At 37.9% G+C, this 23461-nt stretch overlaps 1 protein-coding gene across 1 annotated transcript in view; it reads left to right on the top strand.

Annotated features, from left to right (window-relative positions):
• Window positions 1-23461, top strand: part of LOC140480044 (dihydropyrimidine dehydrogenase [NADP(+)]-like) — a 731044-nt gene that overhangs the window by 292983 nt on the left and 414600 nt on the right. Inside the window, exons 6-8 of the mRNA XM_072574601.1 lie at window positions 4868-5064; window positions 14389-14470; window positions 16005-16092. Coding sequence (XP_072430702.1) covers window positions 4868-5064; window positions 14389-14470; window positions 16005-16092 — 367 coding nt within the window. The remainder of the gene's footprint in view (window positions 1-4867; window positions 5065-14388; window positions 14471-16004; window positions 16093-23461) is intronic.

The raw sequence follows: 23461 nt of genomic DNA on the forward strand, positions 1-23461 counted from the left end.
GGGTTGTGGAGAAAAAAAATACTCTTATCTACTTCTGGTAAGCCATTGTTGAAATAATCTGGATTTGCTGGCTAACACAATCAAAATACTTGTAACCACTATATGGACTATAATCACAATGCTGGAATTAATATTGTGAAATTGCTGAGCAGCCAGCCTAACCAGAGGATCTAGACATAACTAGTACTTTCTGTTTGGCTTCATGAAGCAAACAATTGTGTGCTATAAGATAGAAATTAATGTCCACAAACGAACTGCTTATCACATTCAACCAAATTTATCTTTCTATTTTAATGGAGACACTAATGCATTCAAAATAAACTGGTTAAAGCCTGTGCCAAATCATTTAGTTGGAACACATTAAGCATTCATATATTAATAATCACCAAAAGTAATTTAGACCCTGCTTTATTTTGACAAGAGCTTCCTTCACAGTAAATTATACAGTGCTTTTAGAGATTACTTCAACTTCTACAGAATTTCTGCTGTTTAGAAGGCTCTGCACATTTAAATGAAGATCATAATGAAAACTCTCTGTATGAATCTTGTACTAGCTTATGGCAAGGTTCAGCATATTTATTTAGTCTTATATTATTGATGGCAGAGGAAAAAGGTAGGCTTTTGCAGAATATACTGACATAACATGTGATGGAGTACCTCGCACCAAAACCAGTGATAGTATTAATGACAACTGTAGGGTGTCTGTTATTGCAGATGTGGTGCTTTTGACAGTGAATGTCTGTCACCTAATACCGGTAAAGTAATGATGATTGTGGCTGCCTATTGTGCAGCTAGTCCGTCTGCATGATAAATGTCAGATTCAGTATTAGAAATATAGGCTTACATAAAGAAAGAAGATTAGGCTTATAATAGGTGTCATAGTTGTGATACATCCAATAGCAAAATGAATAGTGTTTAGAGAAGAAGTACAAGTAATAACTTGGACTTGATTTGTGACTTTAGTCTGTCTTATAATAAGGTTTGTAGTTCTCTTAAAACTAGAAAGGATTAGTAATGAAGCATTTTAGTTTCATCACTTGATTTGATATACTACATTTGTGGATTACACTTAAGGCTATCAATCGCTATTTTCTCATGGAGCTGTAGCTTCTCCACATAGTCTGCTATGGCTCTCCATTCAGTCATTTGTAATAAATGTCAAAAAATGCAAGGATCTTGAATGCTCCAGAAAGTTCAAGTTACCATTCCACTTGCTGGTTTGTGGAGAACGGCGTGAAAGAGTCAAGCATGAAAAACAGGCTAACGTAATTCTCACAGGACACTGCTCAAAAATGCACTCCATCTTTGGGCCGAACTCTAGCCCTGCCCAGAACAAACACAGACACTTGGGACATGTGATTACCAGGATAAGTGACAGGAGGCTACTGGCTACACTTAGGGAAAGACCAAGTAGTCTGAGGCCTAGTTTTAGGGACCAGCAAATCTTACAAGTATGGCAAGTATTATTGATCATGTGGAACTCCAATTATGGCAAATGTGATTCCCAGTTATCATTGTGTTTCACAGTCAGTATGTTAGTGCACCTGTAACAAACATGATCATAATATCGTCACTAGATCATAGAATGTAGCCTGATTGTATAAAAGTCTCAAACTCTCAAAAGACTTACTCAGAGATCACACAAAGCAATGATATGCTACCACAAGTATTCTTATTTGTTGTTGCTAATATCTTGAGTTTAGCCCAGTTGCTGATGTAATCAAAAAATATAATGATTGTATATAATGTTGAGTTGTGATAAATGTCTGTTGGATTCTTCAACACCATATTATTCATGCCAACTTATGTTATGGGGAGAACGCAAGTGTTGATACATTACATGAAGTATCCTGCTAGAGGCAAAAATAGCTGACTCAAAATCTTGGTAGACATTTGGAGAACTAATTGAAGATGAACTGAACAATAGTCATGGATCTGAGAAATTGGATAATCAACAGCATTAGTTTCTGTGAGCACGGACAACTGTAGAGATTGAAAGATGGAGCAGACTTGCAAAAAGATAGAGCTAATTTCAATTTCATTAACATCCAAGGTAAAATAAAAAAGTGTCTTTGCTTAAAAGTAAAACAATTGAATTTACAAATGCAAGCACTACTAAAGGTTACGCAGGGAGCATGCAATTCTCTTGAAATGAAACAAGAGCCTGCAGTTAAGATTTTATAAAAACGCCAGCTCAAAGGTCCTAATTGCACAGCTCCACAGTGCTCCTAAAAGAAAATATAGTTTTAAAATACAAAAAGCTTGATTTTCTATATGAAGAAGTCTTGTAATGTTCAGACATTGCCTGGCTCTGCCATTTTCTTCCTTCAGATTAGCGGTAAAATTTGAAAAAGCTCATGTGATGTCATCATCCCTTATTTGGCATGAACACCACTAACAGGCATAAACTGCAATGACAAATCTGCAATTCTTAAACTAGACGCCTATAATTCTTAAAGTAACATTTTCCAAGGAAACTGGGCTATTAAAGGAGTGACAATGTGAAAAATGAAGGGAAACACAATCAAAAAAGCAGGGCAAGACATAGTGAGAGAGAAGTAAAACCAGTAAAAGAAATAAGCAAACACCGCACTGCCCTTTACTTTCATATTTTTTTTAAAAAGGCAGAAACCTACAAAGAGAAATAATACACACAATCTTAATTACGCATTGGACATCTGTTCACACATTTACGGAATTACAGTTGTGTTGGTTTGGTAATAGAGACTGAGACAACTTGCTCAGCCCCGCAGCAAGTTTCATACCATCAAACTTGACATGATTCATACTTAACGAGAAAACATAAGATTCTTCCCATATGTATCACAATGTTGCATCCAGGAAAATGACCCATCGGTAGGATAGTGTAGGCAAAACAGCATGTACGCTGTGTGACAAAGTTTCAGATCTCTCTACTTCCATATTGATTGGCACCTGTATATCCAGTCTTGTCTTCCTAACACCACAATATATTTCAGTAATGCAACTGCATTTTAATAGCTAAACACAGACATATTCAAGTATGATGCTGAAAAGTGTGGTTGAATTGCTATCTGACATTAATCCCAAGTGTAGAAATAAATTCAAAGAATAAGAAGATGAGCACCTACAACTGACAAAAGTTAGCTTTTTTTTTGAGAATACATTTCCTGACTTCATAATCATATAAAGAGCATGAAAAGTGGAATAGCACTTGATTTTTATCAATACTTCTTTGCTGACTATTTTCAAAACTTCAATATATCAAAGCTAGTGTATATTATCTAAAAACGTTGTCAAAACAATTTGGTGCATTAAGCTTTATCTAAAAAAAAAGTGTGGAGAGTGCTGGTGTTGAACTGGGGTTAGACAAGGTCAGAAGTCACACAACACCAGGTTATAGTCCAGCAGGTTTATTTGAAACCATAAGCTTTCAGACCAGTGTCCCTTCACCTGACAAAGGAGCAGAGCTCTGAAAGATTTCAAATAAACTTGTTGGACTATAACCTGGTGTTGTGTGACTAGCAAAAATCACAAGACAGCAAATTCTGGAATTTCTCTTTAAACCTCTCTACCTCTCACTCCACTAACAGAGATCCATTTGAAGTCTACCTCTTTGAAACAAGCTTTTGGTCACCTCTCTTAATTCAGTTTTACATGGCTCAGTGACACATTTTGATGGATCACCTTCCCGTGGTGACACATTTTGACTGATTACCCTCCTGTGAAGTCCCTTGCTACATTAAAGGCAACATTTAAATGCTGGTTATTGCCTTTTAATATAATCAAAGTAAATATTTATTGAAACAGTGAAATGGGTTTAAGTTTGCAATTCTATCACACTGTTCTTAGTGCAATGTCTATTATTTTATGCTCAGTTACATTACTGACTGTATCTCACACTGAACTTTGTAACTGGAGAATCCTAGATGGCTTATATGCCAATAGTTGGATTACTGTACCCTGATGTTAATTTTCAATATAGTAAGTACATGAGTTTCAGGTTTTTTCCAGAAACCTAACTAGAACTACCCAAGAACTTTTGAAATATGCTTTTACAGGTGCTAGACTGCTTGCAACAGAATGTCACAATTTTTGCTTCAGGCACTGTAGAATGTCCAATTATAAAACTTATTCCCAATTTATGTTGCCACATTAATGACAATACACACCAAAATTTACATTTCACTGACACAGAACTGTTAACATAACTGCAGTTTGAAAGCTCTTCTGGACACATAGTCACCTTCATAGCTGCTCATTGTCATAGAGGGTTTACATGCTGTTTGACAGACTCACTTAGTTCCAATCAACCTGTACCTCAGTACCATCACTAATGGAATTATCAAGATGAAGAAATTAACATCATGTTCCCCAGAGGAATAGAAACCTCTCGATTAGAATCTGGTGAAACATGCTATTACTGGGGAGGTGAGGATAACATGGATGCTTTGTTCACTGAGATCAAATAGCTCTTTCATGCTTAGTACTTAGATGTTGCTGCTTGTTCCCTGAATTCAACATTCAAAGCATAATTTACATGCATGAGGTTACTTCAAAGCCTTTTGACCTCTGATGTTTAACCTTTAAAGGGAATCAATAGTTTTGGAGTCACTAATATGATGATACCTACAAAGTTGCTCACCAAAATATTTTTCCATAATTGATTGGTTTGTCTGTATGTGAATACGAATGAGCAATAGACATGGAATGCATGCTTAACACAATATGTTCAATCAGTTATTCCATAATTTTCAATATTCAAACATATATTCAATCAGTGCCGTTCTTACTAAACCATTGAGGATGATTAAGTTTTCAAATGTCTTTTGATGAAACAGAACAAAACACATTATTAATTTTAGTGTTTTGTTCTTTTCTATACTAGGTGTTCAAAGAGATGAAAATTCGTCAGATTCGTAATCCATCACTTCCACCTTCTGAAGAATTACCTGAGAGCTTCCATGCTAAAATAGCCCTGATCGGATGTGGACCTGCCAGTATCAGTTGTGCTTCTTTTTTAGCTCGATTGGGCTATTCAGACATCACAATATTTGAAAAACACGAGTATTTTGGAGGCTTAAGGTATATTTTGCACTCTTGCTTTTGTAACAGTAGTCAAACTGTAAAATCATGCAAAGTTCTGCAAGCTGCCATTAGTTTCATTTTGCACTTCTATCAGCAATTGTCATTTTCTGCATGTTAAACAATGCACTGCAAATCTAACCACTTTGTGGTTGACAAAAAAATTTGCCTTCAATTATTCACAATTTTCTCTCATTGTACTTGTACAGGAGTTAGGAAGAAACAGATCTCCTAATTATCTAATCATTATATATTTAATTGTTTAGAATTGTGCTAATAGCCGCAATTTATATCAGATCACAGATACATCTAATTGAGCCTGTTTTAGGATGTCCTTATGCTTTTACGTCTTTTAGATAAATACTATAATATAGTTGCTGGGTGTATATTAAATTTGAATCATTTTCTTTTGTTTGATTTCCTCTTTCATGAAACTTGTATGTGTATAACAGTATTGTCGCACAAAGCAAAGCTCTATATATATACGCATATGACCAATCTCCCAATACCGCTGACATTTTGGAAGATCAGAAAAGACAGATGCATTTGCTTTTCTCTTCCGGTCACTTAAGACTGCAGTTATACAGTAGTTACTAATCTGAGATCTATCGTTGCCAGCTGTGATGCACAGATGGCAGAATAGATAAAGAAATCTGTGCATATAGCTATAATACAAGAACAGAGCTCCATTCCTCCAGTTGCTAATTTTTAATATTGGGATAAAGAAGCCTAACTCCAAAAAGTGTTGAAACAGATTTCACCTAAATTCTTTTTCATTTAGATAAATGTTTCAAGGACTTTCATGGATTTAAAAGTGGATTTTCGTGCACTTTTAAAATGTGAATTTTCCCAGCTCTCATTTCACAGTAAAATTGTTGAAATTCAAAGCAGTGTAAAGAGAACACTAGAAGAGGTTCTGGTACTGCTTGGCTAATAGTGTGTTTTACATATTCTCTGTCCAAAATCGCTTTGTGTCAGTGTATGAGTATAGAATAACTTTATCTTAAAATGTAATCACCATTGATTTTCTTTTACATTAAAACTTATCTTTTTAGCAAAACTTCATAATAGCCACTCACTTTAAACTGCACGTTTATCATGCAATTGAGGCCTAAAAGTATATCACACAAATGTCTAAAGTGCTATACTAAATTATGTTGACAATATGTTCGGTGAAATTGTCATTAGTAGGATTTAGGACAAATCAAAAATCTTTACCAATCCAGAAGGTCTGTGAAATGGTGAAACAATAGCATCTAGCTGCTTTGAATTTTAACCGATTACAATTCCATTTGTGATTATTATCAGCGTGGTGGAAAATATGGCAGTTTTTTTCTGATGACAACCTACAAAAAAAATTGTATCTAACAACAGTCTAATTACATGAATTGTTGCATTGACTCAGTAGTTATCAAACGGTAAGTGTAGGCCTCAATCTAATGATGCGATGCTATGCGCTTTTGCTTTGTTGACATTATGGATTAATATGCATCCTGTAACCATCCAGATTTGTCATGGTAGTAGGCTGATGAAAATATGAAAATCAGTCGTTCCAATTTTCCACTTGTTCACTTCTAAGTGAAGAGGAGGCAGGTTTTTGAAGCCACAATATTGTTTCATGAACTTGGGGCCTGTTGAGTACAAATATGACAATGAATCTTGGAGGAGCATGAGGTCTAATATCAGGCAGAAAGGTATATAAAAAGCAAATGAATTTTAAGGGGTAGCTATTTTTGCTTTAAGGTGGCACTTAGATTCTCATGAGCCTTTGTGTCAGGTGTAAATATTTATTTACTATCTTAATTGATTATCACAGTTGCTTCCTTCATTGGCACTGAAGGTCTGAAACCAGGAATAAGTGGTGAAGATGTGATAGAGGAAGAGGGGCCAAGAAGTTTGCTAAGAATGTCAAATGGCCCAAGAGGTGATTGCAGCCCACTGTCCAACACCTGCACCCTAATACCTGCACAGTGAAGGAGCAAATGACATTGTGGCAAATGTTGTGGATCAGTGCTTTTCTTCCCAATGACAACTAAACAGCAGCCTTAGGTGAGATCATAATTAGAAGTACCTGCATCACCTTTAAGCTGGAGCACTCTTCAGAATCATCATAATCACAGCAAGTCATGTTTTACATGGAGGTGCATGAAAGAAGGCGTGCTGAAGTGATCGGGTTTGCCTGTTTGGAGCCGCCTACCAAGCTGCCACTAACCATTTCTGCAGACTGTGGAAAGCCCAGCAGGGAATGGCTGCGGTAACTTTTCTTTCTCAGACTCTGAGTCAGCAGAGGGGAGAATGCCAAGCTGTGCCATCTGCTGTAAGATCACCAGTGACTACCAGCAACATAAAGCTTACATAAATCAGGGGCAGGAGTACGTCTACTGTAGCCTGGATCTTGGCTGCACCTTCTTGCAGGCATGTCACGAGTGCTGACCAAGTGAGCTGAACTTGGCATGGCACACATCATTTGTCAGCATCTGATACTTCAAAACCATTGAAGTGTTGCGCTACATCACCACTATTGCAGATTCGTGTCTGCATGTAAGGGGCCCTTTCCCTTCATCCCAGCCTCTTCTAGTCGTTCAGCTTTGACAAAGGTAGCTGAGGGAATTACAATGTTTTATGATTAGTTTCAAGAAATTTTCTAGATTTTTTTTGCCCATTCATCTTAATTTTCTCCAAAGCTATTAAATTTGAATATAGAATTTTGGTGGCAGGGATGCAGAACTGGATAACCCATGATAACAGTGTTGTGATGAGCAACTATCCCATGCACTTTAATTTCAATGCAGGTAACACTCCAACCTCTTGTTGCATGTTAGTTTGCATGTAACCAATGCTAAATGCATCATTTGAATGACTGCATGCCTTGGGATGAGATTTAGGTTTGGATGAGCTTTATATCTCTTTAAGCTCTAAAATAAGCAGTGAATTCTGGTTGCAGCATTTCTTGGAACTGTTTTTACGAAAGAGCTGCAAGAAAAATAAATCACAGTGCAACTGGGGAGAGAGTGCTCCCGGGCACTTCAGTGCTGCACTTGGCATTTTGATAGAAGAGATGCAGACAATAGAGAAATGATCATCTACAAGGGGCCTGCAGACAACCTTGCAAAGACAAGGGAGTCACATAAGTGATAGGGTCAGAGGTACCTACATGACCTTATCCCCATGAAGTTAATGCCCGGGGTGAAACAGCAAATAAGATTCAATGACCTAACACGGCCAGTCAAAGTCAGTGAAGATATCTTCAAAAAGCACCTCTCAGTAGCAGCCATACAAAACTCTCCAACTATTTGATGCGCTAGTCCAACTTCTCATCACTTGCCTACAAACAACCTCTATCAAACATGAGCCACACCTATTATTCATAGCTGCACTTGCCCTCACACATTTAACAGTACTGCAAGCTTCAAACCACATCTCACAACATGCACAGACACCTAGCTATTCCACCAGATTGCTGTATCCCTTAAATACATTACACCATTCTCCCTGATGCACCTGGCTTTTGTTTGCAAAAGTCAACAGGCCCTAATCAAAAATGGATGAGTGTGGCTCCATGACCTTATCCAAGGTGGAAGAAAATATATTTGCCATCATTGGAATGGCCATTGCTCACCTTAGGCAGCAAATTGACTTAAACCATGGAAGAAGTTGGTATAGTTAGGAATGAACCTCCTTCTCACACTCCAGTTTCTTCTCTACTTGTAATCTCTTCAGATTTCCAAATTATACATGGCAGAGGACATATGAACATAAGAACTAGGAGCAGGAGTAGGCCATCTGGCTGTTCAAGCCTGCTCCGCCATTCAATAAGATCATGGATGACCTTTTCGTGGACTCAATTCTACTTGCTCGCCCTCTCACCATAACTCTTAATTCCTTTACTGTTCAAAAAAATTATCTATCTTAGCTTTGAAAGCATTTACTGAGGGAGCCTCAACGACAGCCTGAGAAGTGGCAGATGGAGTTTAATTTAGATAAACATGAGGCACTGCATTTTGGGAAAACCAATCTTAGCAGGACTTACACACTTTATGGTAAGGTCCTAGGGAGTATTGCTGAACAAAGAGACCTTGGAGTGCAGGTGCATAGCTACTTGAAAGTGGCATCACAGGTAGATAGGATAGTGAAGAAGGTGTTTGGTATGTTTTCCTTTATTGGTCAGAGTACTGAGTTCAGGAGTTGGGAGGTCATGTTATGGCTGTACAAGACATTGGTTAGGCCACTGTTGGAATATTGCAGGCAATCCTGGTCTCCTTCCTATCGGAAAGATGTTGTGAAACTTGAAAGGGTTCAGAAAATATTTACAAGGATGTTGCCAGGGTTGGAGGATTTCAGCTATAGGGAGAGGTTGAATAGGCTAGGGCAGTTTTCCCTGGAGCATCCAAGGCTGAGGGTTGACCTTATAGAGGTTTATAAAATCATGAAGGGCATGGATAGGATAAATAGACAAAGTCTTTTCCCTTAGGTGGGGGAGGGCATAGGTCTAGGGTGAGAGGGAAAATATACAAAAGAGAGCTAAGGGGCAACTTTTTCACGCAGAGGGTGGTGCATGTATGGAATGGGCTGCCAGAAGAAGTGGTGGAGGCTAGTACAATTGCAGCATTTAAAAGGCATCTGGATGGGTATATGAATAGGAAGGATTTGGAGGGATATGTGCTGGGTGCTGGCAAGGGGGACTAGACTGCGTTGGGATATCTGGTTGGCAAGGACAAGTTGGACCGAAGGGTCTATTTCCCTACTGTACATCTCTATGACTCTATGAGTTTTCTGCACTGGGCAAGGAAATCCTTGGATTCACAACCTCTGGGTGAAGAAATTCCTCATCAGTTCAGTCCTAAATCTGCTCACCCTAAGTTTGAGGCAATGCCTTCTTGTCCGAGTTACACCTCCCAGTGGAACCATCCTCTCTACTTCTATCTGATCTATTCCCTTCATAATTTTATATTATTCTATAAGATCTCCCCTCATTCTTCTAAATTCCAATGAAGATAATCCCAGTCTCTTCAGTCTATTCTCATAAGCCAACCCCCTCAACTCTGGAATCAACCTAGTGAACCTCATATGCACTCCCTCTGTTGCTAGTACATCCTTTCTCAAGTAAGGAGACCAAACTACACGCAGTACTCCAGGTGTGGCCTCATGAGCATCCAAGAGAGAATAGATTGTGCTGCGTATTTGAACTCTGGTGCTTTAGCACTTTCCACAACAGATCACTCTATATAGACCAAGCTAACTCTCAAGGAGCCGTGATGTCTGAATTTGCAGCAAGAGCCAATAAAAAGCAAATAGCAACAAATTGGTAAAGAGTGAAGGTGATGGCCTAGTGGTACTATCACTGGACTGTTGATCCAGGTAACGTCCTGGGGACCTGGGTTTGAATCCCACTATTGCAGATATTGAAATTTGAATTCAATAAATATCTGGAGTTAAGAATCTAATGATGACCATGAATCCATTGTCAATTGTTGGGAAAACCCATCTGGTTCACGCATGTCCTTTATGGAAGGGAAATTGTCATCCTTACCTGGTCTGGCCTACATGTGACTGCAGACCCACAGCCATGTGGTTGACTTTTAACATCCTTCTGGGCAATTAGGGACAGGCAATAAATACTACCTAACCAGTGATGCTGTCATTCCTGTGAATGAATTTTAAAAAAAGTTGGTCATCCATTTAAATTGAGCTGGTTAGGGAAGGGTTAGCAGGCTGGTGGTCCCCTGCAACTGAGTATATATTCAGTTGTGTATATTCTGTAGGAGGTGTTGAGCTCCAAAATTGCACAGCTGGCATTGATTGATGTAACAAATTACCCCTGCATTTGTCTAGCAAATGCTCCTTTTGCACTCAGTAGCACGTTGATGAAAATAGTGCCTGGCATGGCTTGCAGCAGAAGTAAGCATGAATGGCATAGTTACCATTTTGATGTCTACACTGGCAATCCTAGCTGCATTTAGGAGTCACATTTTGTAGCCTTTGTCTCATACCAGTGGTGAACCAAAATTTTGTACCAAGAGTTGTGAATCATTTAGCAAATGAAGGTACAGATGTACTGTTTTCATTTGGGATTCTGGTAGATCTTGAAGTGGTGCTCACAAGAATTCAGTTGTCTTATCCTGGGAAATGAAAATGTCTTCCCTCAATTGGGAATGGGGAGGTAGTCCACCAACAGATAATTAATTTGTTTTTACCACTTCATGGTGTCATTTGTACTATTCATCGATCAATCATAAAGTTTCATGATGTAAAATGTTTGTACAAACTGGCTGACCTGATATTGCCTTTTCATGAGCAACTCAATAAAATAGAATAAAGCTAAATGTAACTGTAGATATGCAGTAATCTCCATTCCATAGTGTTTAAAAATTGTCTCATCATACAGGTTAACACTAGGTTATTGTGCTTTACTTACTATTGCTTTGTTTAATACACACAAATTGTTTGTAAAATCAGTCAGGATTGTCAGTTCTTCATTAATTATAGCCAAATTGAAAAATTGTTAGGAATAGTCCAATGCATTTCAACTCAAATCTCTGTAATGCATATGTTTTACATACTGTACTTTAAGGTTTAATTCTGCCTAATGATCCATTGGAATTCAGTATTGTTTAACAGATGTATAATATTCTCACATGTACCAAAGTAATAGTTTATTTAAAATAAGTTAGTTCTCTGACTAAAACTCTAAACAAAAAAGCCCATTGTATTAAACCATGCGTTACTACAATCACATAACATACTAACAATATCTTAGTTGTCTGGAGTTGTGCTATTATGCCATGCTATGAATAACCATAATTTGATTACTCATCACTGATGATGCATTCAGTGTGTAAAATGGAAGGAAATTTAAACTAGTGCTTATTTGATGTCAAAACTCAGGCATGCCATGGTTGAAAAGGATGTCTGATTTTACAGCTAGCTTGCTCTATCTGACTTTGAAGTATTTGATGCCTAAACTAACAGATGGGCCAGTAAGCAGAGGATGCAGCCTTAAGGTACTTTGCAAATGAGTGAGGGAAGTTTTTTTCAGGCAGTGAGTTACTTCGATCTAGAATGCACTGTCTGAAAGGGAGGTGAAAGCAAACAAAAATTAATTAGAAAGAATAATTACTGGAGAAGAAAAACATGGCAGGGTACTCGAGAAAGAGTGGGGGACTGGGACTAATTAAATAACTCTTTCAAAGAGCCTGAATTGACACAAGAAGCTGCTTGACCTCCTTCTGTGCTGTAAAATGCAATGATTCAATGGTTAGCAAGGTCAGTCCGACCTTCCTGAGTTTTTAACAAAATGTGATACTGTGCATCTTGTGGCTTTGAAGGGTTCAGTGAGGGACACTGCCCCTCAGTTGTAGGAAATTTAGAGGAGGTGGTGGCATTATCATGGTAATGTCACTAAACTGATAATATTTTGTCTCAAGCATTTTGGACATGTGCTTAAATCCCACTATGGCAGATTTTGAAATTTGAAGTCAGTGAGAATATATAAATACCTTCAATAAAAAGCAAATTTTAGTAGTGACCTGGTGACTATTGTTGATTTTAATTAAAGCCCATCTACATCAATAATGTTCTTTTGGGAAGGAAGTCTGCCATTACCTCATCTGGCCTGTATCTGAATGTAAGCCTCAGTAATGTGGTTGACTCCTGCTGGCTTCTGAAATGGTTTAGCAAGCTACTCAGTAAGAAGACAACTAAGGATATGCACCAAATACTGGTCTTGATACTGATGCTCACATCTTGTGTAATGATATTTTACAAATGCTCTCCTAATCTGATTAGCTGCCATTGGTTGCAGTACCAACAGTTCCAGAATTCTGTAGTGGCAGCTGATAAAGTTATTAGCAGATGGAGAGGTCAGTGGATTCTGGATTCTGCTACGTTCAGGAAATTTGGACAAGAATGGATTGGACAACTTAAGGAGTGATGGCCTGTCAGATGTTGGAGACCAGACATGGCACAACCTGTGGGTCCAGACTCGATCTTGGAGCGAGTGCTTCCTAAAGGAGGTGCCTCTTCTTCTTTCATGCTTTTTCACCGTTTGGAGAAAAACCACAGCCTGCCTTCCCCATCAACTACATAATGGCCTTGACAACACACTATTTGGATCAATTGTTAACAAGCTCAATTGCCCATTCTTTTTTAAATGGCGGTCAGGGTGCCAATTACATTGCCTAGTAGACTACTACATGATGAAAGGTCATGATGACCTGACATGCTAACTCTTTCTTTCCCCACATGCTACCTGATGCTGAATATTTCCAGCATTCCAGTGTGATGTCTGTGATCTGATATCATCACCTGGATTTTCTGTGTGCCTGGGTTTGTGGCATATTGGTAATGCCACCAGACTAGTCTTTCAGAAGCTTGGGTTAATGCTTCAGGTACATAAGTCTGAATTTAATTATGGAATTTAAATTCAGTTAATAAAATCAGGAATAAAATGCTATTCTTAGAAATGGTGACCAAAATAGCTATCATCAATTTATGGTAGAAACCCATTTGGTTCATTCTGTTTTATGTAAGGAAATCTGCCATTCTTACCTGGTCTAGTCTACATCTGACTTCAGGCCCTCAGGAGTGTTGTTGATTTTTAACTACCCTCTGAAATGACTGAGTAAGGAGAGGCAAATCAGGGATTGGCAACAAACGCTGGACTTTCCAGTGATGCTCATATCCCATGAAAGAATAAACAGGCAGCAGTGCCAAATTCCAGTGATAAAATCCTGGCCAGTGTTTCAGGTTGATGCCCTTTCACCAGACCAGAATGAAGAATCAAAGTGTAAGAGTTTTTAAACCAATGGAAGGAATCAGGGGAAAGGAACATCCATTCTATTGGCTTAAAAGCAAATACAATTCTATTTTTCTTTCAATTCTGATGGTGTAGCAAATGTTACTCCTGTTACTCCCCATAGGTGCTTCTGGATACGCTGAGTATTTTCAACATTTTTTTTGTTTTTATTTCAGACTTTGCTGCTTGTAAGTAGTACAAAATCTAAAAATTAAGCCACCAATTTACAAAAGGTTATGACTAAGGCACAGACTTTAAATACATTAAATCTCAAAAAATCACTAACATTAAATGTATTTTTACATAATTAATGTATCATAATCAACTTAAAATGAAAAGTTCTTTTAGTGGTATGAGATTTTAAATCAAATTGTGAAATTATCATAAACTGTCATTCTTTCTGGACAACTACGACGCTGTTTTAATTTTAAGAAACACGAGTGTGATATAAATGTAGATTTACTTTTGAAAAAAAGCATTTTGCAGGAAATCAAGAAAAAATGAAACAGTCTTTCCTTGTTTTTTTGTAGCACATCTGAGATTCCTCAATTCAGATTGCCTTATGATGTTGTCAAGTTTGAGATCAAGCTGATGAAAGACCTTGGTGTGAAGGTAATGGAATAACACAATTATCTTACATGCAAAGAGCATCAGAAATGGCCTGAAATTCACTGAAGATTAACAGTGAAATGTCACATACATTAGCAAAGCACAATTAAAAATCACAGAATTGTCACATTGGAAAGGATACCTGATTTAGTTCGGAGCATTTGTCTGTCTGCAGTTTGAATGCCACCAGGAAAGGGCAATCAATAGTTCTGTCTTTATTTGGCGGCATGTGATTAATTATCTGAAAGGAACAATTTCCTAAAATGTTGAACATATTCAGCATAATTAATTAAAAATTGTTTTCTTTTAACTGAGCTGCGTTTGTAGCTTAGTTTTATATTTTACATATTAAAAATGAGTAAGAAAGTAACTGAATTTAAAATTTTTAAATAGCAGTTTTTTTTTACTCAAATGACCAGCAGATAATCCAAATGTGATTTTATAGCTAAAGCTTGTATAAAATAAAATCACAGCTATGATCTTTTCACAACAGATCTCGAAATGAGTGCCTATTTCCATCGCAGGTCAATATTCTCTCACTATGTTTTAGAGTTAAAAAAAGTTCTCACATTTATTTATTGCATTAATGAATTCTCCATTTCTTTTAATTGTAGCCGACAGTTTAAACATTTTAAAGGAAATAATAACGTCTAATTTTAGAAAAGGTTGTAGTGTGGTAAATTATTCTTTCAAAGTATTTGTTCATAAGATGTGGGCATTGATGACTGTGCCAGCATTCATTTCCCATCCTTACTACCCTAGGAAAAGTAATGGTGAGTTGCAGTATTGAACTACGACAGTCCATGTGGTGTTGGTGCACTCATTGTTCTGATAAACAGCAAGATCCAGGATTTTGAGCCAGAGACAGTGAAGGAAAAGTAACATAGTTCCAAATTGGGATATTGTGTGGCTTGGATTGGATCTTCCAGGTGGTAGTTTTCCTCTGTGCCTGCAGCCCGTATCTCCTCGATGATAGAGTTGGTGGAAAGTATTACTTAAGGAGTCTTGCTGAGTTACTGCAGTGTTGTCTTGTAGTTGGTACATACCTGCTGTCAGTGCATCAGTGGGAGGGAGTATTGAAGATAGTAGATAGGGTGTCAATCAAGCAAGCTGCTATGTTGAAGTTTCTGAGTATTTGCAGTATCCAAGCAAATGGAGAGCACTATATTGCAATTCTGATTTGTGACTGGACTTTAGGAAGGAAAGGGATGAGTTACACGCCATAGAATTCCCAACCTCTGATGCGTTTTTGGAGTCACAGTGTTTCCATCATGAAATAAATGCAAAAAAAACTGGATACACTCAGCAGGCAGAAGAAGAAGAGTCATGCCAGACTGAAAATGTCTATTTCTGTCTCCTCAGATGCTGCCAGACCTGCCGAGTTTCTCCAGCATTCTCTTTGTTTATGCAGATTGCTAGCGTCTGCAAGTTTTTGCCTTTATTTAAGGGTTTATATCAAGGTCTGTTTCTTTACTTAAAGAACTAGTAAGTGTAAATGCAAAAGCAGATAATCATTTTTGTTTTATGATCCTGTTAGATTGTCTTTGGCAAAGGTTTGGGAATTGAAGGAATGACGTTGGACACATTGAAACGAGATGGATATGAAGCAGTCTTCATTGGTATAGGTTAGTTCACCATCTGTATTGATGCTTCTACCTTCTTCAACAATGTGGAATACCATTTCAGTTTAAATAGCATAAATATAGTTTTCAGTGCGTACATGTGCAATTTACTTCTTTTAACCGTTCATTATTTTGAATTAGGATTCAACTGTTTAAAGCCATTTAGTAAAAATTTGACTCAATAAGTAAGTCAATGAAGTCTTACTCACAAAATATTTGATGTATGTGCGATAGTCCCATACTTATATAAGATCCAGTTCAGGTGTAATGGTTCAAACAGCCTGCATTGTGAAAGCTCAGGCCTTGAGTTTCATTCCTGGATCAAGTGCGCAGAGGTGGGAGAAATCCAGCCTCTACAAAGATAACCTTCAAATGTAGGCACACACAAACCCCATTTTTGTCAGGTTTTGGGTATGGACTGTGCTAAGAGTTAGCCAGGTGACCCAGGAAGAATGAAGGGTGTTACCTCCTGAGCTGTTTTGTGCAGAAATTAGCATTGGGACACTAGTGTCATATTCAAGTGTTGAAAGATAGAGATTAAAACATAAAATACCTCTTCTGCTCTCATCCTCTTGCCCCTCTCTTCATGCTTCACCCATGTCAACCATCCCAATAGTCTACGCACCTTTCATGCCAACCTGTGCCCCTTGTGATAATAATGTGGCTTTCAGATCTATTTTGTTTTTATTAATGTGAGAATTTAAGACTGCAATGTGGAGCTGTTTATTTGGAAAGCCAATAAAATAAACAACTTGTGAGGCCTTGGGTTTTGTTTCTAAAGCTGGAATAATAGAAACAGCCTGAATGGTGTGGTCAATCTCTCACAGAAACAGGATTTTTAGTTTCTTACTTTTTCAGTGGCAGTTGTTGCTGGGTTTGTTGCAGCAGTACATCTCTCCTGCTACATTCTTTCTGAGTTTTCTCTTGATGTTTTTCCCTCCTGGGCTGTTGGAGTTGCATGTAAAGCAATCTATTTTCTGAATTTTCCTTTTGCCAAGGATGCCTTTATGGGATGTTACAATGTTGGAACAGTTACAGTTTAGTAGCTAAATAATCTAATGTTTTATTAAGCATTTCAATAGAGTGACAGCTTAGCCAATTCTTTTCTTTTTTCTTTTGTTATATTTTTACTGTAGTGAAAGAATAAATTGTGTTTTTCTTGACATTGAGTAGTTTGATCAATTGAATTGTGCCTGGAATGCAAAAATTCACATTTACATTTTCCTGTAAAATAAGGAAAAGTTAGGGTCTAGGCTACTTTCTTTATATATTTGAGGAGAGTTGGTCTGGCCCATAACACTATCTACCTACCCTCATATCCCCTCATAGCTATCGTGATGCTATTGTAACCACATCCGGGGCCCTGATATTCTTTTGCCCCCAATCATGCCCAGGGCCCCTATAGCCTCTATGCTAACTCAGTGCCAGCTCATGCTAAGGCATACACCTACATATGACACCTTGCCCTTCCCTCTCCACACCAACAGATCCAATTGAACCATAGAACCACCGAAATGATACAGCACAGAAAGAGGCCATCTGGCCCTTCTTGACCATGCTGACCCGAAGACGCCCAGATGCTCTGTCTATTTCCATCTTCCTGCTCACGGTGCATAACTCTGCATCTTACAGCACTTAAAGAGCAGATCCAGATACTTTTTAGAAGAGTTTAGGGTCTCTGTCTCCACCACAAACTCAGCAGTGAATTCTGGGCGCCCACTACCCTCTGTGTAAAAGAGTTTCTCCTCACATCCCCTCTTGTCAGAGATGGTCTTAGCCTGGCACTTGTACAGCGTGAATGTTACTTGCCACTTGTTGGTTCAAGCCTGGATATTGTTCAGGTTTGCTGCATTTGGACATAGACTGCTTGAGTATCTGAGAAGTCATGAATGGTGCTGAATGTTGTGAAAGTATTGGAAAGGCCAGCTGCTTCTGGGGACCACACATACCTGAGCTACAGTCTGCCCCCAGTCCTGCTGTGGCAACAATGAGAAAAGTCCAGTTCAGGGCTGGGACTTAGAATTTCCAAGTTTGCCACAATAGAGGCCCACTTTCTTGTGATATGAAGTCTGGTCTCAGTCTTTCACTGCTGCTTGTTTTGTTGTGTTACAGAAGAGCACATCAGCACTCTGAACATGCGGTGTCTGAATATTACCTAGTTTTGATCATTAATATGCACTTTAATTAATTAATGAATCTTTTGAAATAAATCTTTGGAAAGACATTTTAATATTTTAAATTAACAATCAATGAACATGGTTACTTAAGACAGCATAAAACAATAGGACCCAAAGTGCAGCAGTGGTTAACAATACTTGATATATAAAAAAAGCAGCAGGCTGTATTTCTAGTGGAATAGAATTAAAAAGTCAGAAAGTTATGCTAAATCTCTATGCAAAATCAGATATTGGCAAAATACTTTATGCAGTTCTGGTTGACATATGATGAAAAGAATAGAGCGACTCAAGAAGGTGCAGAGGAGGTTTATGAGGACATTGCACAAATTTATGGATATGCAACTCAGGAATGGGTTGATTGGCTGAGCCACTTCTCCTGACAATATGTTAATGTGGTGAAAATTGAGAATAAGGTACTTATGCCTGATAGGTAGCATCCTTTTGCTTTAAAAACAATTAGCAACAGAGAGTGTGAATGGTTGTAATCTTCCAAAATTTCTGAGATTCTGGGAATGTCATTGTTGATTGGAAGACTGTTGTTTATCTAACCTATTTTTCTAATTACCTGTTTAGAGATTGTATTACATACCTCTGGAGCAAGTGGGACTTCAACCCAGCCCTCCCAGGCTTGGAATAGGAAAGCTGCAATTGTGGCACAAGGGGGCCCAAACAAATTTTTTTAAACTATTTTTCTAATCAACCTATTCAGAGATATTATTACACACCTCTCGAGCAGGTTGGACTTGAACCCAGGTCTCCTGATCCAGGTATAGGGACACTACCACTGTGCCACAAGAGGGACCTAAAAGTCAGTTTTAAGAGAGGAGGGAGACAGAACACAGAACTATTGGAAGACTAACCTAATCAGTGTCATTGGGAACTTGCTCAAATCAATTATTAAAGCAATTGTGTCTTGAATTGGTTGTTGATGTAACTTTAAGATAATCAGTCAAGCTTCAAATACGAAAATACTGCAAATAGCTGCAGATGCTGGAGATCTGAAACAAAAACAGAAGTTGCTGGCAGAACTCAGCACATCTGGCAGCATCTGCAGCAAACAAAAAGTGGAGTTAACGTTTCATGCCTTGTGACTCTTCAGGTTCTCTAATTCTGTTAAAGAGTCACCGGACTCAAAATGTTAACTCAGCTTTCTCTCCACAAATGCTGTCAGACTTGCAAAGCTTGTAACATGGCTCATTTACCAAAAGCTGTCAACATTCATATGTGGGATCCCAATCTCTGTAAAGGAAATGAATATACTGAAGCGTTGAAATATTTGTGAGCTTGGACAGCCTATAGTTCCCCATTGCTGACAATGCCAACTGAGGGAATCAAGAGGCAAAGTTTAAAAATAAGGGTTCTCCAATTTAAGCTGTAGATGCAAGAGGAATTCTTCTCTGAGGGGGTTGTTTATATTTGGAATTCGATATTCCAGAGCCCACAGTGGAAGTTGGATTATTGAGTGTATTCAAGGATGAGCTGGACAGATTTCTGATTAATACGGAAGTTCAAGGCTATGTGAGGGAGTGGGGAGAAGGGGGAGGGCAGGAAAGTAGAGTTAAGGTGACAGTCATCATCTTACTGGATGACAGAGCAGGTTGGAGGGACCAAATGACCTGTTCCTGCTCAAGCTTCTAAATTGAACGAAAGCAGCAGGTCACACTAGCAATTTTATATGAAAAGTATTTTCAATTGTCTTCCAAGTTTATTTCAGACCTGCACTCTATCTCAATATCCAGTAAAGACTTTTTCTGCTGAATAGTTTACTATTTTGTTTCTTTCAGTGCTCCAGGTGCTTGGCATGTTGTTTTTCTAATGTACTTAGAATGCGTCTATAAAGAAAATCTTGTCATTATTGCAGGTTCCTAACATCTAGGCATTTACAGATTAGATGTGTCAAAGTGATATGTTGATTCCACTTTGCAAAATCATTTAATTGACTTCATTTGTGAGTATATTCAATCAATTTGGTTTCTTGTACATCTGCAGCTTTTATTAAAAGCAGTTATTTCCAAGGTCACCTGAAGAAAAATTATGGGTGAAGCTTTTTCTGCTGATAATTTTGATTAAAAATGATGATTTCTGTGATAAAAAGCCCTAATACTCTGCAATCTACTTTTGTGTTATACTTGATTCAAGAATGTCTCCACCTTTCAATTAGGCAAAGGTGAGGACTGCAGATGCTGGAAACCTGGTGTGCTTTTCCAGCACCTCTCTGATCTAACCTCCACCTTCCAGTTACCTTGTTATCAAAACCATATATGTTCATACTTTACGTCTCTTTCTTCTGTTCTACTAACTCTCTGAAATGTGTTTCTAATGCAGAATTCTCAAAACAATCTTTGCTGTACAATTCTGGGGGATTGAGGGATGGCTAAGGTATTCAATGTTAGCAGTGTGGCTGGATGACCAATCCTGCTTCTCCCAGCTCCACAATTAGCAGTTTATTTCTATACTTCTACATTTTGGTGAAGGTGTTTCTACAGATTATTAGTTTAGGCAAATGTAAACCAGGTTGCCCTGAAGACAAGTGTTTTGCTACTGATTTCTTTAAGGCTGTTGGTGAAAGATGCAAGGTGCCCTGTTTACATTTGCAGAGAGACTAATGCCAGTTACAGGCATATGTACTGAAGACCTATACTCCAGCCTTGTTGGCCTCTCCCAGCTGGGAATGCATACTTCTGTGCCCACTTCAGACAACTGTAAAATGCTTCCTTTTTTGATTCAATTACAAAGTAATGCCTGCCTGACCTTTTCAGGTTGATGGGAAATGCATTCTCTCAAAGAAGAACAGGAGGGTTCTTCCAAGTATCCAGGGCAACGTTTACCCTCAATCAACTCCAAAAGCAAACTACCTGGTCAATTATTTCACTGTGGTGTATGGAAGCTTGCTGTGTGCAAATTTTCTGTCTTAAATACTTTATTGACCAACAAGCATCCATAGTGTCCTGACAACCTTGAAACATTGCATTAAAAAAAAAATTCTTTTAAATGGCTACAGCATTATTAAGTTTCTGTATCCCTGACTTAAAACTGACAGAAATGCTAAAGGGCATATTTGTAAACAAGGTGTCATTCACCTCTTTTCTTTAATATGTAGTGTCACCTCACATAATGCAGAGACTTGGAATTAATGGTGATTACGATTTGGGGACATGCATGTTTCTGCTATCATTTTGTTTATTAAAGGTGGACCATTAGGTGGAAGCAAAGTCACCGTTTAACGTTTACAGCCTTGTTGCTTTGCATCACTGGACTCACAGTTCTGTAGTAGTTTTGATTTCTTGTCATATCTGAATATCTGAATGCTTTACATCCTTGGCACCTATTCAAGAAATTTTAAACAGCATTATTGTAAAATAATATCATCCTTTTATTTAATTTTGAATTGCTATAATTTTTACATAAGGTTGTAAGTCAGTTAAAAACCATGCTGCTCTGTAAAATAAGCTTCTGCAAAGCATTTCAATAGCGTGTGTTCTTTAAAAGTCCCCATCCTGTCAAAATTTCAAATTAAAATCAAGACTTATTTTTTATGTATTCTATGTCAAGATGTGTACAGAAAAACATCAATTCATCTAGCAATTTAAATGGTTCAGTGTACTGTGCAGTACACTGCATCCTAATATTTACAAGAATTAATCATGCAGTGTGGAGTTCAACACATTTGAAATGAGTCTTGAAAATCAGACATTCTTAACTTCAGGACAAATGGTTAGGTCAGGAAGTATCCCCTAAATAAAAGTTTAAAATCAAAATTAAATGTCTTATTCTTCTTAGCAGAGGAGATGTTATGGCATTGATGCACTACTTGATTAATGAGCGGTGGCCTCAAAGCTACTGGAGAGATTTGTAAGAAATGATTTATTATTCTGTTGGTATTGCCTCTTTGGTCTAAATTAGAGATTTAAGCACCTTTGTTTGAATTAACTAAATGAAATCCAACATGTGATAAATGGGAGTGCAAATCTGTTGAAAGGTTTGTCAAATGCAGATAATGTATGTCGTAAAAAAATATGCTGTCAATAGATCTTCTTGTGGTGCTTTATTAAAATCAACATGACTGGATTATTGCCATCTCTCATCTGAGTCAGAAAATGAACACTTTGTAACTTGTGCAGTTTTTGTTACTGGTGATCAAAATGGGATCTTGCTCAAATGGGCCATTGGACCAAGGAGTGGCAGAGATCGTTTAATTTCGATAAATATGAGGTGTTGCGCTTGGTAGGGCAAACAAGGGCAGGATTTATACAGTAAATGATAGGGCCCTGGGGAATGTTACCAAACAAAGAAACCTAGAGGTGCAGGTGCACGGTTCCATGAAAGTGGAGTTGCAGGTAGACAGGGTGGTGAAGAAGGCATTTGGCACACTTGCCTTCATTGTCCATAACATTGAGTATAGGAAAATGTCATGTTGTGGTTATACAGAGCATTGGTGAGGCCTCTTTTGGAATACTGTGTACAATTCTGGTTGGCCTTGTACATAAAAGATGTTGTTAAACTTGGGAGGATTCAAAAAAAATTTACAAAGATGTTGCCGGGAGTGGAGGGTTTGACTTATACGGCAGGCTGACTAGGCTGGGCTTTTTGTCCCTAGAGCGTCGGAGGCTGTGGCGTGACCTTACAGAGGTTATAAAATCATTAGGGGCATGGATAGGGTGAACGTGTGGCAGTCACTTTGTGCCCTACAATATCCATGAAATATATATATGTGTTAATCTGGTTTAGTAGTTATGATTGAGGGATCATTATTGGCCAGAATAGCACAGAAGCTACTCCACAATAATCTGGATATTGCCATGTGATACTGTTCCATTGACCTTAAAGGCCATTTTTTATTTTTAGTTCTAATTTAATATTTTGCTTGAAAGGTATCACATCAGACAATGCAGGAGTTCCTCAGTATTGCACTATGTCAGTTTAGATTATGGTCTCAAATTTCTTGAATGGAACTCAAATTCGTGTCCTTCTGATTCAGAAATGAATGTGCTGAGCCAAGATAGATGCCAAATTAATGGACATGATAGGTCTGGATTACATTACGGGCACAAATAATTTCACAATTGTTTCAAAAATTACATAAAATTTCAAAGGGTTTATATGACAGAAATTATTGGTTCAGAATTGAGACATTTTATGACAGACATATAATAGTATCTTGTTTGTTATATAAATAGGTGTAACAACCAAATTCT

Source organism: Chiloscyllium punctatum, chromosome 7 (genome assembly GCF_047496795.1).
Source record: "Chiloscyllium punctatum isolate Juve2018m chromosome 7, sChiPun1.3, whole genome shotgun sequence".
Taxonomy (NCBI): Eukaryota; Metazoa; Chordata; class Chondrichthyes; order Orectolobiformes; family Hemiscylliidae; genus Chiloscyllium; species Chiloscyllium punctatum.